Below are 16,428 nucleotides of genomic sequence, written 5' to 3'. Positions count from 1 at the left end.
AATAGCAATTAAATTAATCACTAACCTTTGATCTTCATCAGATGGCACTCACAGGATTTCATGTTACACAATAAATGTGTGTTTTCTTCGATAAAGTTAATATTTATGTCCAAAAACCTCATTTGAAATTGGTGTGTTATGTTCAGAAATGCATTGTCTCAAACAAACATCTGGTGAAAGTGCAGAGAGCTACATCAAATAACAGAAATACTCATCATAAACATTGATAAAAGATACAAGTGTTAAACATACGAATACAGATAAACTTCTCCTTAACCTCATAGTCCGCCCAAACCCGTATGCGGTTGCGTAACTACAGCCTCAAGCTCATTACCATAACGCAACGTTAGCGATTTCTAAAAATCGCAAATGAAATGAAATAAATATGCCTGTTCTCAAGCTTATTCTTTTCTTAACAATCCTGTCGTCTCAGATTTTCAAAATATGCTTTAGAACCAGAGAAAATCAATAATTTGTGTAAGAGTGGTGATAGCTAGCTTAGCATTTAGCGTTAGCATTTAGCACGCAACATATTCACAAAAACCAGCCAAGGAATCAAATAAAAGACTGTCTTAAGACAGTCTTCTTTCCAAAACTATCAATTCCAAGCATATTCGAGCATCTTTTCGTGACAAAATATTGCGCTTAAAACGGGCACGTCTTTTTATCCAAAAATGAAATACTGCCCCTAGAGTACTAACAGGTTAATGCAACTGCTGTGTCAGATTTAAAAAAGGCTTTACGGCGAAAGCACACTTTGCGAGTAACCCATATAGCCATTTTCCAACCAAGGAGAGTGTCACAAAAGTCAGAAATGGCATTAAAAGAATCACTTACCTTTGATCTTTATCTGGTGGCACTCCCAGGTCTCCATGTCAGACAACAAATGTTCAATAAAGTTAATCTTTATGTCCAAATACCTCCGTTTTGTTGGTGCGTTTAGTTCAGAAATCCAAAGGCACAATGCGCACTCTTAACACCAAGACGAAAAATCCCGAAAGTACAATAAAAGATTGTAGAAACATGTCAAACAATGTTTAAAATCAATCCTCAGGTTGTTTTTGTCATAAATAATCAATATTTCAACCTGAAAAAAGCTTTGTCAATGGAAAAGGTAAACAAGAAATGCGCGCTCCCGGTCACGTGCTTGGTTCATGTCTGGAAATGTCCACTGTCCTCTCATTGAAAACAGTGTTACTCCCTCATTTTTCAGAGTAAAAGCCTTAAACAATGCCTAAAGACTGGGCACATGTTGAGGAAGCCATAGAGATCGTGAACAGGGTCCTAAGTCTTTATATGGTGGATAGGCTTTCAATGGAAAAACAGCCTTTCAAAATAATAGTATTTCCTGGTTGGATTTTCCTAGGGTTTTTTCCTGCCATTACAGTTCTGTTATACTCACAGACATTATTTTAACAGTTTTGGAAACTTTAGTGTTTTCTATCCAAATCTACTAATTATATGCATATCCTAGCTTATGGGCCTGAGTAGCAGGCAGTTTAATTTGGGCACGCTTTTCATCCGGAGGTGAAAATACCACCCCCTGCCCATAACAAGTTAATTTAGACCCCCTCTGTGAGCCCCCCCCCTCCCCTTAAATCTGTTGCTCCTCGCAGGATGTGGCTCCTATTTAAGATGTATAGAGTCAACTTCCCCCGTGGCTGCCTTTTGCGCGTTTGTGTGTGTGCGAGCTATCCATTCAGACTGGTGGCAAGGCTGGGTGTGTGCCCCTGGCTGGGGATGACTGTAGCCTGAGGGAGACTAGTTCTCCGGACCTAACACGGCCCCCCGTGCCCCCATCAATCACACTGGCCTAGTGTCACCCCCTGGACTTCTGCAAGAGAGTAGAAAGGAGGGAGTAATGAGGGAAAGAGAGGGGGTGATTGAGGCAGGGAGAGAAAGAAGGGTGCTGTTTTCATCTAGTGTTAACTTCTGGACTGGGGTAGCTGTGGTGTTGTTGAGAACAGCTCCAGTATTAGCACAAGTGTTTTTATTCCTATTTCTTAACTGTATAATCACTTTATGGTTCACACAGTGAATGTAACCTCTCCCCCCTCCTCTTTACTAGGCATTTGGGAATGCCAAGACGGCTCACAACAACAACTCCAGCCGCTTTGGGAAGTTCATCCAGGTCAACTACCTGGAGAGTGGGGTGGTGAGAGGGTGAGTACTGGCCGCTGGCCCACACTGTGTGTTGTGATAACACTCAATCCTCCTTTCCGACTTACCCTGTAAACACACACTCCATCCCTGGTGGATGTTCCTGAGCCTGTTTCTGCAGACACAGCCGCGGTTTCTGCAGACGCAGCCGCGGTTTCTGCAGACGCAGCCGCGGTTTCTGCAGACGCAGCCGCGGTGACTGCAGACGCTGTGACTGCAGACGCTGTGACTGCAGACGCAGACACTGTTACTTCAATCATACCATATAAGGCTCGTGAGAAGCACTGTAGTGTGTTTCTGTTGTGATACCTCTGAGGCCTGAAGCCCTAACCACGTTATAGCACAGCCTCCTTCCTCTCTGCCTACAATCTCTCTGGTTACTGCCTGCAGTTTCTCTGGTTACTGCCTGCATCACATGCCCTGTCATTTCCTGTCTAATAGAGGAAGGGAGCGCTTATCGTAAAGTTTAACAAAGCGGCAATATCAAATTATTAAACGGGTGGATCTAATCCTGAATGCTGATTGGTTAAAAGCGCATTCTAGCCGGTGTCTATTCCACAAGTTACCACCGGCTAAATCTATGACGTTAAAATGCCTATTTACTCTGTTCCATCTGACTGCGCAATCCACTGTCTCATCAGCCCAGGCAGGGAAGTTGTAAACTTGATCTCCACTATAAAAAGCATCTAGACATTTTCTCTTAGACAAACATTTAGTTTTCCACAACGGAGATTTGTATAAACCTTGCTGTCTGTCTGTCCGACATTTGCAAAATTATTTTAATGTTAAAATTCCATCTTCAACTGTCCAATAGTAATGAAAATGTAGGGGTCGGGACAGGAGAGGCAGGCAGCGTCTCTCAGCCAGTCGAAATCATGAATCAGCTGGCATAATTTTTATGAATATATACAAAGAAATGTAAATTTTTAAAAAAAAAACGGTGAAACGAAATGCAGCTAGTTTGTAGTCTTTACAGATTCCGTTTGAAGTGATTGTGTTAGCTGTTTTGTTGGCTAGCTCCTCTGAACAACACTGTCCTGATGATTGAGCACATTTTCAATGCCAGGTGAAACCACACCTCATTAGCACATTGTTATGGATGTATCCAAATAAATGTCACTAGGAAACGGATTAAACAAATTCATCAACTGTTATTCTGTCTGCACTGTTTGACGTGACTAAGTTAGTCGTAGTTGGCTAGCTAGCAAGCAAGGGATAAGAATGTGGCCAGCCAGTATGGCAATGGAACATTTGGAGCGAACGATGTCCATAGATACAGAACAAAAAGACTGAACGACCCGACTCTGGCAACCGAACCAATAGAACGAATGACCAGCTGGCTTGGATAGCAACCCTAGAATTTTTATGAATAATGAAATATTTTAATCATTATTTGGATATGTTGGTAACCCGTTGTGTGAAAGTGATAATGCCCTCGAAGCCGTTGTTTGGTGGATATATTGGCACGGTTTGCCGGCCTGAAAAGAACACCCGTGCCAATATATCATCCAAAAACTGGCTTCTCGGGCATTATCACTTAAATGAAACATGAGTGACTAGGGTTGCACATTTTGGGGAATATTCAGAGGTGGGAATTAACGGGAATATATGGGAATTAACGGAAATATATGCAAATGAATATTAATACCATTTAAATGTAGATGTTTTTTGCATTGGATATATTTACCATATAATTTGGAGACAGAAACATAAACCCTTTACCTTATCATAAGTAGAAATAATTGCAAATTATTAAATCCTTCCAATAGAAATTTTAAAAACTATTTAGTTACGATTTGAACTTTAATTAAATGAGTTGACTCTTCACATGGGATGATTTCACTGAACAACAAAAGGGAGTATTGCATGATACCCAATGATCCATCGCATCTCCCAAAAACATTTTCAACATAGAGCTGGAAAATTATAGTCTAGATACTAAAGCTTTGATTGTCTTCCTCTCAGGCTTCCATGTCTTCTCCCTGGACCTCCTCAATGTCCACCTCTTGAACATCAGACTCTTGACGCCTCATCTTCACTGTCACTTTCCAACCTTGTTGAGGATGGCTCAAAAAGCCTCAAATTTCCCCAGATGTCCAAAAAATGTTCAGCCCTTGTATTGGTCAGCCTGTTGGGTGCTTTGGTGTGTGTGTTCCCAAACAAAGATCAGTTGCGCTCTGAGGCAGCTGATGTTGGTGGGATTTGGAGGATGATTGAGGCAACAGGGGAAAGAGCCTCCACAAAGTCCCTTCTACCAGGTGGCTGATGAGATATGTTGGCATGAATGCCATATTTCATCTCCATCCCAAAAAGCCTTTGCTTGGAAGTGTACTTCGCCAGACTGGAAAGAACCTTGCCCTCATCCAGGCCCAAGGTGGTGAGACACGGTAGTGATGACACCATAGGCCTTGTTGATCTCTGCGCCAGACAGGATGCTCTTGCCAGCATACTTGGGGTCCAACATGTACGCTGCGACGTGTATGGGCTTCAGGCAGAAGTCTTCATGCTTTTTGATGTATTTCAGAACTGTAGTTTCCTCTGCTTGGAGCAACAGTGAAGTGGGCAGGGCAGTACGGATTTCTACTCTTACATCTGCAAAGAGAGTCTGAACATCAGACAGGATGACATTGTCTCCCTCAATCCGTGCAATGTCTACTGCTGTAGGTTTCAGGCTGCTTACCACTCTCTCCCAAAATACATATTCCAGGAGGATCCTCTTGATAGGGCTGTCCAACACCCCAATGGGTGTTGCTGGGCAGCTTCAATGTGATGCTCTTATTCTTCTCACTTTGCTTGGTGAGGTAGATTGCTGCTATAACTTGATGACCCTTCACATACCTAACCATTTCCTTGGGTCTCTTGTAGAGTGTATCCATTGTTTTCAGTGCCATGATGTCTTTGAGGAGCAGATTCAATGCATGAGCAGCACAGCCAATGGGTGTGATGTGAGGGTAGGACCCCTCCACTTTAGAGCAAACAGCCTTCATGTTCACAGCATTGTCTGTCACCAGTGCAAATACCTTCTGTGGTCCAAGGTCATTGATGACTGCCTTTAGCTCATCCGCAATGAAGAAACCGGTGTGTCTGTTGTCCCTTGTGTCTGTGCTATTGTAGAATGCTGGTTGAGGGGTGGAGATGATGTAGTTAATTATTCCTTGCCCACAAACATTTGACCACCCATCAGAGATGATTGCAATACAGTTTGCTTTCTCTATGATTTGCTTGACCTTCACTTGAACTCTGCATCCAGCAAATTAGTAGATAACGCACTTCTGGTTGGAGGGGTGTATGCTGGGCGAAGAACATTCAGACATCTCTTCCAATACACATTGCCTGTGAGCATCAGAGGTGAACCAGTTGCATACACAGCTCGAGCAAGACATTCATCAGCATTTCTCTGACTACGTTCCTCCATTGAGTCAAAAAAGCTTCTGATTCCAGGAGGACCATGAGCTGTTGCTATCGATAAGGTGTCCGATTACCTCTATTCGAGGTGAAAATGATGAGGGGGACTTTTGTCAGGTTGCTTGTTGTAAGCTCTGAGGGAACTTTATGCACTTGGCCAGATGATTCTGCATCTTTGTTGCATTCTTCACATATGATTTGGGACAGTATTTGCAAATGTACACAGCTTTTCCTTCTACATTAGCTGCAGTGAAATGTCTCCACACATCAGATAGTGCCTGTGGCATTTTCCTGTAAAGATAAGAAAAAATACAAACAAGTACAATTCCATGTACAGATAAATAGTTAAGTAGTTAGATTAAACAACTCCTTTGTTAGATAAATGTTTTAAAATGAAACATGTATGGAAACAGGTGAATTAACACTCAGTTAGCAGGCCCAGGCAAGCTAAAAACCCACATGGTAGCAAAAACTAACTAGCAGAAAAAATATATTCACCCCACCCAGTATTGTAATCAAAACTTACCAGCAAACATGTAGTCCTTGGCTCAGACAGTGTAGTAGTGTGAGCTCAATAGCATCTCATTAGTGTGCAAGATCTTGAGAATCAGCTGTACATGTGATGGAAGAGTGCACTGTGCATGCAGAGGGTTGCAATTCCATTGACTATGGGATAGTTTACCCAATATATGCCACAATACATAGAATTGCCTTACATGTATCCCACAAAAAAGGTTCACTGTTATAAGCTAACTAACCTTTTTGATGAATTTAAGCAGAATTCCTTAAATTCTAGAGCTTCTAGAGCAGGGTAGCCTAGTGGTTAGAGCGTTGGACTAGTAGCCGGAAGGTTGCAAGTTCAAACCCCCGAGCTGACAAGGTACAAATCTGTCGTTCTGCCCCTGAACAGGCAGTTAACCCACTGTTCCTAGGCCGTCATTGAAAATAAGAATTTGTTCTTAACTGACTTGCCTTGTTAAATAAAGGTTAAAAATAAAAAAGGGAACATTTGGGAAATTTCCCGGAAAGTTTCCGACCCTTTGCAACCCTATGAGTGACACTTTGGCCTCTGTTCGACATGAGCTTACTCTACTATACAGACAGGGACCGTTATTCCCAACCTGATTAGAAGATCTTAAAACAGGGACTCATCGTTTTATATTGAATTGCTTAGCTTGAGAGGGGAGAAAGTAATTGAATAAGAACTGTTAAGTTGCTGTTGAGACTTCAGTGGTTGAGCTGTACTAGTGATGGTTGAGCTTGTTATGCTTGTAGCAGAGTGTCAGTCAGAAGCCATTGATTACAGCAGGACAGTGCTGACATTCTGCTGTACAAAGGCTTGCTGTGGAGCAGCCAAGAGTGGAGCAGCCAAGGCCGCTCTATAGAGGAGATTACCAAGGGAGGCTCTGGGACGTGCTCAGCACTGCACTGGCAGGGTGTTTTCATTCACTACATTACACTCTGCCTGGCTGGTTACAGGGTCTCACTGGGATGGGAGATGGGCTTTCTCAATGTAACAGAATAGCATGGGAATACCTGTAGCATGGATCCTTTAAGACTTGACTAGCGACAAAGTTACATCCTCCTCCTATTTGTGTATCGGTCTCTCTCTTCGTGTGGCAGCTATCCTGGGGTGGCAGGTGCATTGGGCCAGTAAACGAAAGGTCACTGGTTCGAATCCCGAGCCAACTAGGTGAAAAATCTGTCTGTGACCTTGAGCAAGGCACTTAACCCTAATTTCTCCTTTAAGTCACTCTGGATCAGGGCATCTGCTAAATGACTAAAATGTCAAATGTGTGTTGTTGTAAATGTGTCTCTGTGTGTGTGTCTCTGGGTGTGACTTGTGGATGGACTCCAGTATTCCCCGCCTGGCTCTGCTTATTTTTCTATTAGATCAGCTCTCTATAGAGATGCAAAGGGTCAGCTAGTGAAGTTTCCATGCTCAGCAAAGGCCACTGGGCTCCCGCCCTGCCTGAGCTTCCGGTGTTAAAATACACACAACAGCCATCGGCCCTCTATTCTTAGTTTCAACAAAATGAAAGATTAGCTTAAATGTTGTTTTTGTCAGACATGCCTACGTAAAAATGCAATTGTCTCTGTTTAAACTGTTGATCGTAGTGGCTGTTGTTGCACATTAACACTACCATGTCACTGTGTACATCAGACTGAGGCCGTCCATATCTAGACTCTTAGTTCAACTGTTTAATGTTCCACCGACCATCTGCTCATTATTCCCCTCCTCCTCAGTCACTACCTTCACACACACACACACACACACAAGACCCTCACCAGACACACTTCACAGCCAAGTGAAAGGACCAAACTAACTTCAGTGTCACTTGATTTATGTTCTCTCTCGTTTCTCTCTCTCTCACTCTCTCTCTCTCTCTTTCTCTTTCTCTCTTTCTTACTTAGAGCCATCGTGGAGAAGTATCTCCTGGAGAAGTCTCGTCTGGTCTCCAGAGAGAATAATGAGAGGTAAAGGGCAACGGCAGGGGTTACCTTTCACCCTCAATGACCTGTAGAGGCCCTCTGTAGAAACAGAGAGCTTCCCCCTGGTGCCTTCTGATATTCAGAAAGAAACCATTTCCAAGAGTGACTCTCAGAACTAACTTTTTACCTAGCCTGAATATGTGCCAAAGAGTTGTGATCAATATGGGAGATGATACTTATTTTTTTGATGAATACATATTTAATTGATCATTTATTTATAAGCACTGTAGTCCTACTGCTTCTACTTCAAATGCCCTGGGTGGGGTTGTCATAGCCTGTACATATCATTAACCCTATTCTTCATGTTATTACTCACTAGGTATGTGTTCTATTATTATATGATAATGGATTAGTCCTGTTGTTACTCGTATACCAACTTGTCTGTTGAAATTAGCTTCTGTTTTCATTATGTCTCCCTGTGATGTCAGTGAGATTCTCAGAAGTAAACATGAAAACTCACGCCTGTGTGGTTTTGCAACAATGCAAGCTGGCCGGCCGTCTGATAACAAGACTGGAAAAACTGACAGCAGCATTCATGCTCATTACTAAACTGGCACGTTATATACACAGTCAATGTTGGGTCAGGTTAACTAATACTGCCACAGTGTTGACTTCTGATGGTCTGTATTCCAACATTTAAAACCAAAAATCGCCTTTTAAACGAATGTATGATTTATTCTTGCCAGCTAAAAATACATAAGCTTATAACAAAAGCAAACAAATAACAAATGCAAAAATCACACTGTATCCACTAACCAAACACACCGTTACATTGTTCTGTGTCCCTTTAGGAACTATCATGTGTTTTACTATCTGCTGGTTGGAGCGTCAGAGGAGGAGCGCAAGGAGTTCAAACTGCTGCAGCCTGAAGATTACCTCTACCTCAAGCAGGTACTGTACACACACACACACTTACTGTACATTCCCCCTACACGAAAGAACCACATCCCCATTAGCTAGTCCCTTAGGTGCCCTTGACAGATATTCTGCTGTGTTTGCTTGTGTACATTAGCTTCATTATCTTCTTTTAGCAGATGCCCTTGGCTACATTCATTTAGTGTACATTCCCTTGTACCCTACTCTCATTCTATTCATGGGTTGTGTGTGTCTTTTAATAATCTCTGTATTTGAACTGGCTCAAGGTAACATTCCCCGTCGGATTCAGTGCTAGTAAACCTGGTATGCAGAGTCATTGTCATGCAGTGAATGGCCTGCATATGCTCTGTTCTCTGCCCATAGGTTCATTAACATGCAGTGCACATATCTACCTATCTATCTGCAGCAATATTTTAAGATAGAAGATGAGGAAGACCTGTGCCATGACTTTGAGAGGCTTCAGCAGGCCATGGAGATGGTTGGATTCCTGTCTGCTACTAAGAAACAGTGAGTGGACATGCGCTGGTCATGGGCCGTGAATCTACACCATTGAGTTAACGTCTATCCCTTACACACCATTCGATCCCTTAAATGGCTGCCTATACGTTTGTCAAATACATTAGGTCATACATATATTTGCATACTGTAGTCAGTTTGTATTACTTGGATCCTCTGCAAGCACTGCCATTAAACCCTTTCCTCTGGGGCAGTAGTCACAGTAGTTGGCAGTGATATGAAACAATGGAAAATAATGTCTGTTCTATTCAATTTGATTCTATGGTATGATGATTGTATCCCTTGTCTGTCCGCTGTAGGATCTTCTCTGTGCTGTCGGCCATCTTGTACCTGGGCAACGTGACGTACAGGAGGAAATCTACAGGCCGAGACGAGGGGCTGGACGTGGGACCCCCGGAGGTCCTGGCTACCCTCTCAGACCTGCTCAAGGTAATAATGTCTGGTCTGCTGTTGTAGTCTACACCTCAATCAACCATTAGTCTTTACTCTGGGTCCTGGAGGGACCAATTCCTTTTGTCCCGACCATGTACTAACACTTCTGATTAAGCTAATGAAGGTCTTTATGATGAGCTGAATCAGGGCCTGCATTCACAAAGCATCTCAGTCAGGGTAGGAATGCTGATCTACGATCCGGTCCCCCTGTGTTATTCATTATGATCTAAAAGGAAAAAGTCATCCTAGATCAGCACTCCTACTCTGAAACACTTTGAGAAAAACAGGCCTAGGAGTATTAGTGATCTAATTAGGTTATTGGAGGTTGAAAGCATTGTAGTAACCTAAACATGTGGCTAGGTATAGGTTTCATCATGACTAACATCCCAAACAGTGAATATATTCTATTATTGTCCAGTGAAGATGGTTCTACCCTAATGATTATACAGGAAGCCTACTCTCCACTAAATCCATGTTTATTTTGTCCGTCCCCGATAATGTTGCAAGTCTTGAGAATTGTGTGTGACCTCCCAGGTGAAAGAGGAGTTGCTGGTGGAGGCGCTGACAAAGAGGAAAACGGTGACAGTCAATGACAAGCTGATTCTGCCCTACAGCCACAGTGAGGTAGGCAACCAACCACCGGTCTTTAAGGCCTATCATTATCTTGATGGGTTTATTCCCCCGGCTAGTTGTGTGTTACGTATTGGTCTTTTCTATTTCCCTGTGTCGGTCTTCTCCGTCGGTGTTCTCCGTCGGTCGGTCTGTCTTCTCCGTCGGTCTGTCTTCTCCGTCGGTCTGTCTTCTCCGTCGGTCTGTCTTCTCCGTCGGTCTGTCTTCTCCGTCGGTCTGTCTTCTCCGTCGGTCTGTCTTCTCCGTCGGTCTGTCTTCTCCGTCGGTCTGTCTTCTCCGTCGGTCGGTCCGGCGGTCTTCTCCAGCGGTCGGTCCGGCGGTCGGTCCGTCGGTCTTCTCCGGCGGTCGGTCGGTCGGTCTTCTCCGGCGGTCGGTCGGTCTGTCTTCTCCGGCGGTCGGTCCGTCGGTCTTCTCCGGCGGTCGGTCCGTCGGTCTTCTCCGGCGGTCGGTCCGTCGGTCTTCTCCGGCGGTCGGTCCGTCGGTCTTCTCCGGCGGTCGGTCTTCTCCGGCGGTCTTGTCGGTCTGTCTGTCTTCTCTCTCTTCTTCCTGTCTTCCCATTCGCTCCTAATCTCTCTTGCTCTCTGTCTCTTTGTCTGTCTCTCAGGCCATCACAGCGAGAGACTCCATGGCCAAGTCTCTGTACAGCGCCCTGTTTGACTGGATTGTCCTGCGCATCAATCACGCACTGCTCAACAAGAAAGACATGGAGGAATCTGTCCCGGTAAGAGAGCGATAACACACACACATGCATGCACATAGGAATGCAGCTGAGAGTTTCCCCTCTCCAATGTTTAGTCCGGGACAGACATGTCGGCAATTCCTAGTGCCCCACAAATAACTTGAAGTAAAAAAAAATCTTATTAAGCAATTCATTTATTAAACTTTTTTTTTTAAAGACCTTGCCAAAGCTCTAGTATGATACAAGTGACATTGTGAAGCCATTAACAACTTATCTACATTTCTGACTGACCTACTGTATGATTTGGTCTGTGCCAGTGTTTGTCTATAGGGGTCCTAGATATATTTGGCTTTGAGGACTTTGAGACCAACAGTTTTGAGCAGTTTTGCATCAACTATGCCAACGAGCAGCTTCAGTATTACTTCAACCAGCATATCTTCAAACTAGAGCAGGTGAGTTCGCCCTGGCTGCCTCTCATATATAAATATTTTTGTGTATATAAGTATATGTGGACACCCCTTCAAATGCATTGATTTGGCTATTTCAGCAACACCCTTTTGTTGAGATCGGTGTAGAAAACTTGACTGGCCTGCACAGGGCCCTGACCTCAACCCCGTCAAACACCTTTAGGTTGATTTAGGTTGAATTGGAACGCAGACAGAGTGCCGGGACTAATTGCCCAACATCAGTGCCTGACCTCACTAATGCTCTTGTGGCTGAATGGAAGCAAGTCCCTGCAGCAATGTTCCAACATCTAGTGAAAGCTTTCCCAGAAGAGGATAGGCTGTTATAGCAGCAAAGGGGGACCAACTCCATATTAATTCTCATGATTTTGGAATGAGATGTTTGACGAGCAGCTGTCCACATACTCTTGGTCATGTAGTGTAGATTCTATGTCATTGTATTTCTATGGTGGCTCTCCATAAGGACAGTATAACAGCCCTGATGGATCCTATGTCTTCCCTAACTGTAAGCCTGTTTGTCCATTACAGGAGGAGTACCAGGCGGAGGGCATCACCTGGCACAACATAGACTACACAGACAACGTGGGCTGCATCCACCTCATCAGCAAGAAGCCCACTGGACTCCTGTACCTACTGGACGAGGAGAGCAAGTAAGGACTTCAAGTCTTTCAAAAATATATATATTCCATTAAAGAGATGGTGCACTTACATTCCATATGTTGTTTTGTTTTTTAATTACTGCAACTTAAAGATAGTGTTCATTACTTTGCTATGATTGACAGTATATTTACATGTTTGATGAAAGAAAAGTGGTGAATCTATCACTTTATTCTCTTTCCCCCTTCACTCACTTTCGCTCTCCTCCTCTCGCTCTCCAGTTTCCCCCGTGCCACTGACGAGACCCTGCTGGCCAAGTTCAAGCAGCAGCACCAGGGGAAGAAGTACTTTGTGCCCACGCCTGTCATGGAGCCTGCCTTCGTCATCCGACACTTCGCTGGGAAGGTCAAGTACCAGATCAAGGTAGGGATGAATGAACATCCACCCCCAAACACAGTCACAGGCTCCCTGTTTACTATCATGTACAGTTGAAGTCGGAAAGTTTACACCTTAGCCAAATACATTTAAACTCAGTTTTTCACAATTCCTGACATTCAATCCTGGTAAAAATTCCCTGTCTTAGGTCAGTTAGGATCACCACTTTATTTTAAGAATGTGAAATGTCAGAATAATAGTAGAAATAATTATTTATTTCAGCTTGTATTTCTTTCATCACATTCCCGAGTGGGTCAGATGTTTGCATACACTCCATTAGTATTTGGTAGCATTGCCTTTAAATTGTTTATCTTGGGTCAAACGTTACAGGTATCCTTCTACAAGCTTCTCACAATAAGTTGGGTGAGTTTTAGCCCATTGCTCCTGACAGAGCTGGTGTAACGGAGTCAGGTTTGTAGGCCTCTTTGCTCGCACACGCTTTTTCAGTTCTGCCCACAGATCTTCTATAGGATTGAGGTCAGGGCTTTCTGATGGCCCCTTCAATACCTTGACTTTGTTGTCCTTAAGCCATTTTGCCACAACTTTGGAAGTATGCTTGGGGTCATTGTCCATTTGGAAGACCCATTTATGACCAAGCTTTAACTTCCTGACTGATGTCTTGAGATGTTGCTTCAATATATCCACATAATTGTCCTCCCTCATGATGCCATCTATTTTGTGAAGTGAACCAGTCCCTCCTGCAGCAAAGCACCCCCACAACATGATGCAGCCACCCCCATGCTTCAAAATTGTGATGGTGTTCTTCGGCCATTATGGTCATTATGGCCAAACAGTTCTATTTTTGCTTCATCAGACCAGAGGACATTTCTCCAAAAAGTACAATCTTTGTCCCCATGTGCAGTTGCAAACCATAGTCTGGCTTTTTATGGCGGTTTTGGAGCAGTGGCTTCATCCTTGCTGAGCGGCCTTTTCAGGTGATGTCGATATTGGACAAAAATACTTTTGTACCTGTTTCCTCCAGCATCTTCACAAGGTCCTTTGCTGCTGTTCCGGGATTGATTTGCACTTTTCGCACCAAAGTACGTTCATCTCTAGGAGACAGAACACGTCTCCTTCCCGAGCGGTATGACGGCTGTGTGGTCCCATGGTGTTTATACCTGCGTACTATTGTTTGTACAGATGAACGTGGTACCTTCAGGCGTTTGAAAATTGCTCCCAAGGATGAACCATTTTTTTTCTGAGGTCTTGGCTGATTTCTTTTGATTTTCTCATGTCAAGCAAAGAGGCACCGAGTTTGAAGGTAGACCTTGATATACATCCACCGGCACACCTCCAATTGACTCAAATTATGTCAATTAGTCTATCAGAAGCTTCTAAAGCCATGACATAATTTCTGTAATTTTCCAAGCTGTATAAAGGCACAGTCAACTTAGTGTATATAACTTCTGAACAAAGTCTTAACAATTGTTGGAGAAATTACTTGTGTCATGCACAAAGTAGATGTCCTAACCGACTTGCCAAAACTATAGTTTGTTAACAAGAAAATTGTGGAGTGGTTGAAAAACTAGTTTTAATGACATAATGAGTGTATGTAAACTTCCGACTTCAACTGTAATGTCTAGGGGGTTGAGGGAGGTTTCTTGTATTTGTGTAGCTCTTCATTGTTATTGACAGCATTATTATTGTTGTTCAGAACGTTCTTACTCATTCATGACAAAGCTTCCACTATTCATTTTTATTTGATTTAACCTTCACTTAACGAGGCAAGGCAGTTAAGAACAAAGTCTTATTTACAATGACGGCTTACCCCGGCCCAACCCGGATGACGCTGGGCCAATTGCGGCCGGATGTGATACAGCCTGGATTTGAACCAGGGACTGTAGGTACACCTCTGCACTGAAATGCAGTGCCCTAGACCGCTGCACCACTCAGGAGCCTCCGAGTGGTCAGACTGATGACAAACTGATGACAAACGGTGTCTTTCTTGGCGAGTCTAAAACGACCTCGGCATGCGAACCCACTCCTATGACTCTTCTTGGCAGGACTTCCGGGAGAAGAACACGGACCACATGCGTCCAGACATCGTGGCTCTGCTGCGGAGCAGTGACCGGGCCTATGTGCGTCAGCTGATTGGGATGGACCCGGTGGCCATGTTCCGCTGGGGCATCCTGCGAGCCACCATCAGAGGCATGGCTTCCTTCAACGAGGCTGGACGCCGCTGGGCTGCCAAGAACGCAGGTAGAATATATACACCTTGCACTGTAGAAAAGTGGGAAGATGACTAATATATATATATATATCCTTGAATTTCCATTTTATTCCCCTTAAGCCTCAATCTGCCAGTCTATTTGTGTGTTGACTAGATGAGAAAAGTGTCTCGTTAAATTAAATAAATTAAATACTAAACAGGGAGTTGGCCTCTGAAAGAACTCAACTGGATTATTTTTATTCATTTGACAAGCAGTAGTCATGGGGACCAGTCTTCTGTCCTCATAGAGCCTTTAGGCATCTAATGTTATGTTTGTCTGTGTTCCTGTCTGTGTGCGGGTGCTTGTCTGTGTTTGTTCAACAGGTGTGCAGCGCCCTACTTCCAGGACTCCTTTGGGGGAGCTGCAGAGGTCCAACACGCCTGTAGAGAGAATGTACAGGTAAGACCCAGATCCACCACATAGCTCTCTGACTGAGGGGCACACAGGGAAGAAGGTAAACTGCATTTGTCCCAATATCCACACTTCTAACCCACTTAAGAAGTGATGCATTGGCCCTATGGCCCGCCTGTTTCATTTTCCTGGTCAGGTCAAGCATGCAGGAATAACTCCTGGCCCAAGCCATGCATACTAGATAGTATGTTAGTTTGGATCTTGAGACATATTATGGGAGGGCTGGGTATCGAGCCTTCTTCCTCTCCTCCACTGTTGTATTGGGTGTGATGTCATGTGATTGACAGATGGGTCTCTGTCCCCTGAGGTACACTGCAGATAGGCAGGAATTCAGTGGTTACAATCTACCAGTGTGGAGCTAAACCCCAAGGACTATTCTTCCATCAGAAATCCACTTTAAAAGCACAACCCTACTAACTTGATCCAAGGCCAAGTCATCTAATTAATCTATACCATAAATATGGAAGATTGTATTTGGGATTAACCAGAATAATTTAAATCACTTTGCCTGGTTGAGGTTCCTCGTGGAGAACAAGTTGAGGATTGGATAATCAGTCAATCAATCAAATTGTATTTGTATAGGTCTTTTAAGAAATCCGTTTGTCTCAAAGATGACAAATGACAGGGTGAGCATCCGTACAGTGGATTTATCCAGTGTCCCTGCACCTAGGATGACATGAAGAAGACTCAGACGGTAATATCTTAAAAATCACAAGATTCTTCAGGAAAGGTATCTGTTCTGGGAGACAAATGGAACTCCCCCTAAGCCTCTAGTAATTGGAACTGGATGAAACTATTGAAACAGTTGGCTTATGTGCTTCCTGGTCTCTTGTATGACGTCAGCTTAGTCAAATCCATAGAAATAGAATTATATGTATCTCTACGGTGGAAAGAATCCTCCTTCATCTCATCCTGCCCTCTGTGTTGTTTCCCCTGACCCTGGGTGACCCCCCCGAGTGCTGTTCTCTCCCCTCCAGACAGCATAGGTAGCCTAGTGGCAGGGTTGTTTAGTGGTTAAAGCATTGGACCAGTAACCGAAAGGTTGCAAGTTCAAATCCCCGAGATGACAAGGTACAAATCTGTCGTTCTGCCCCTGAACAGGCAGTTAACCCACTGTTCC

The 16,428-nt window shown here is 43.8% G+C and overlaps 1 protein-coding gene across 6 annotated transcripts in view; it reads left to right on the top strand.

Moving 5' to 3' along the window:
* The window catches only part of LOC115109185 (unconventional myosin-IXb-like), a 120,011-nt gene that overhangs the window by 58,626 nt on the left and 44,957 nt on the right, over positions 1-16,428 (top strand). For all 6 annotated transcript variants that reach the window (XM_065009659.1, XM_065009657.1, XM_065009658.1 and 3 more), the window contains exons 3-14: positions 2,069-2,163; positions 7,981-8,043; positions 8,850-8,949; positions 9,341-9,441; positions 9,750-9,879; positions 10,417-10,506; positions 11,117-11,233; positions 11,509-11,643; positions 12,184-12,305; positions 12,534-12,675; positions 14,691-14,886; positions 15,221-15,296. In XM_065009659.1, the coding sequence (XP_064865731.1) occupies positions 2,069-2,163; positions 7,981-8,043; positions 8,850-8,949; positions 9,341-9,441; positions 9,750-9,879; positions 10,417-10,506; positions 11,117-11,233; positions 11,509-11,643; positions 12,184-12,305; positions 12,534-12,675; positions 14,691-14,886; positions 15,221-15,296 (1,367 nt within the window). The remainder of the gene's footprint in view (positions 1-2,068; positions 2,164-7,980; positions 8,044-8,849; positions 8,950-9,340; positions 9,442-9,749; positions 9,880-10,416; positions 10,507-11,116; positions 11,234-11,508; positions 11,644-12,183; positions 12,306-12,533; positions 12,676-14,690; positions 14,887-15,220; positions 15,297-16,428) is intronic.

Source organism: Oncorhynchus nerka, linkage group LG25 (genome assembly GCF_034236695.1).
Source record: "Oncorhynchus nerka isolate Pitt River linkage group LG25, Oner_Uvic_2.0, whole genome shotgun sequence".
Lineage (NCBI taxonomy): Eukaryota > Metazoa > Chordata > Actinopteri > Salmoniformes > Salmonidae > Oncorhynchus > Oncorhynchus nerka.
The sequence above is the reverse complement of the archived record's forward strand: the minus strand, read 5'-3'. Positions and strand labels throughout refer to the sequence as shown.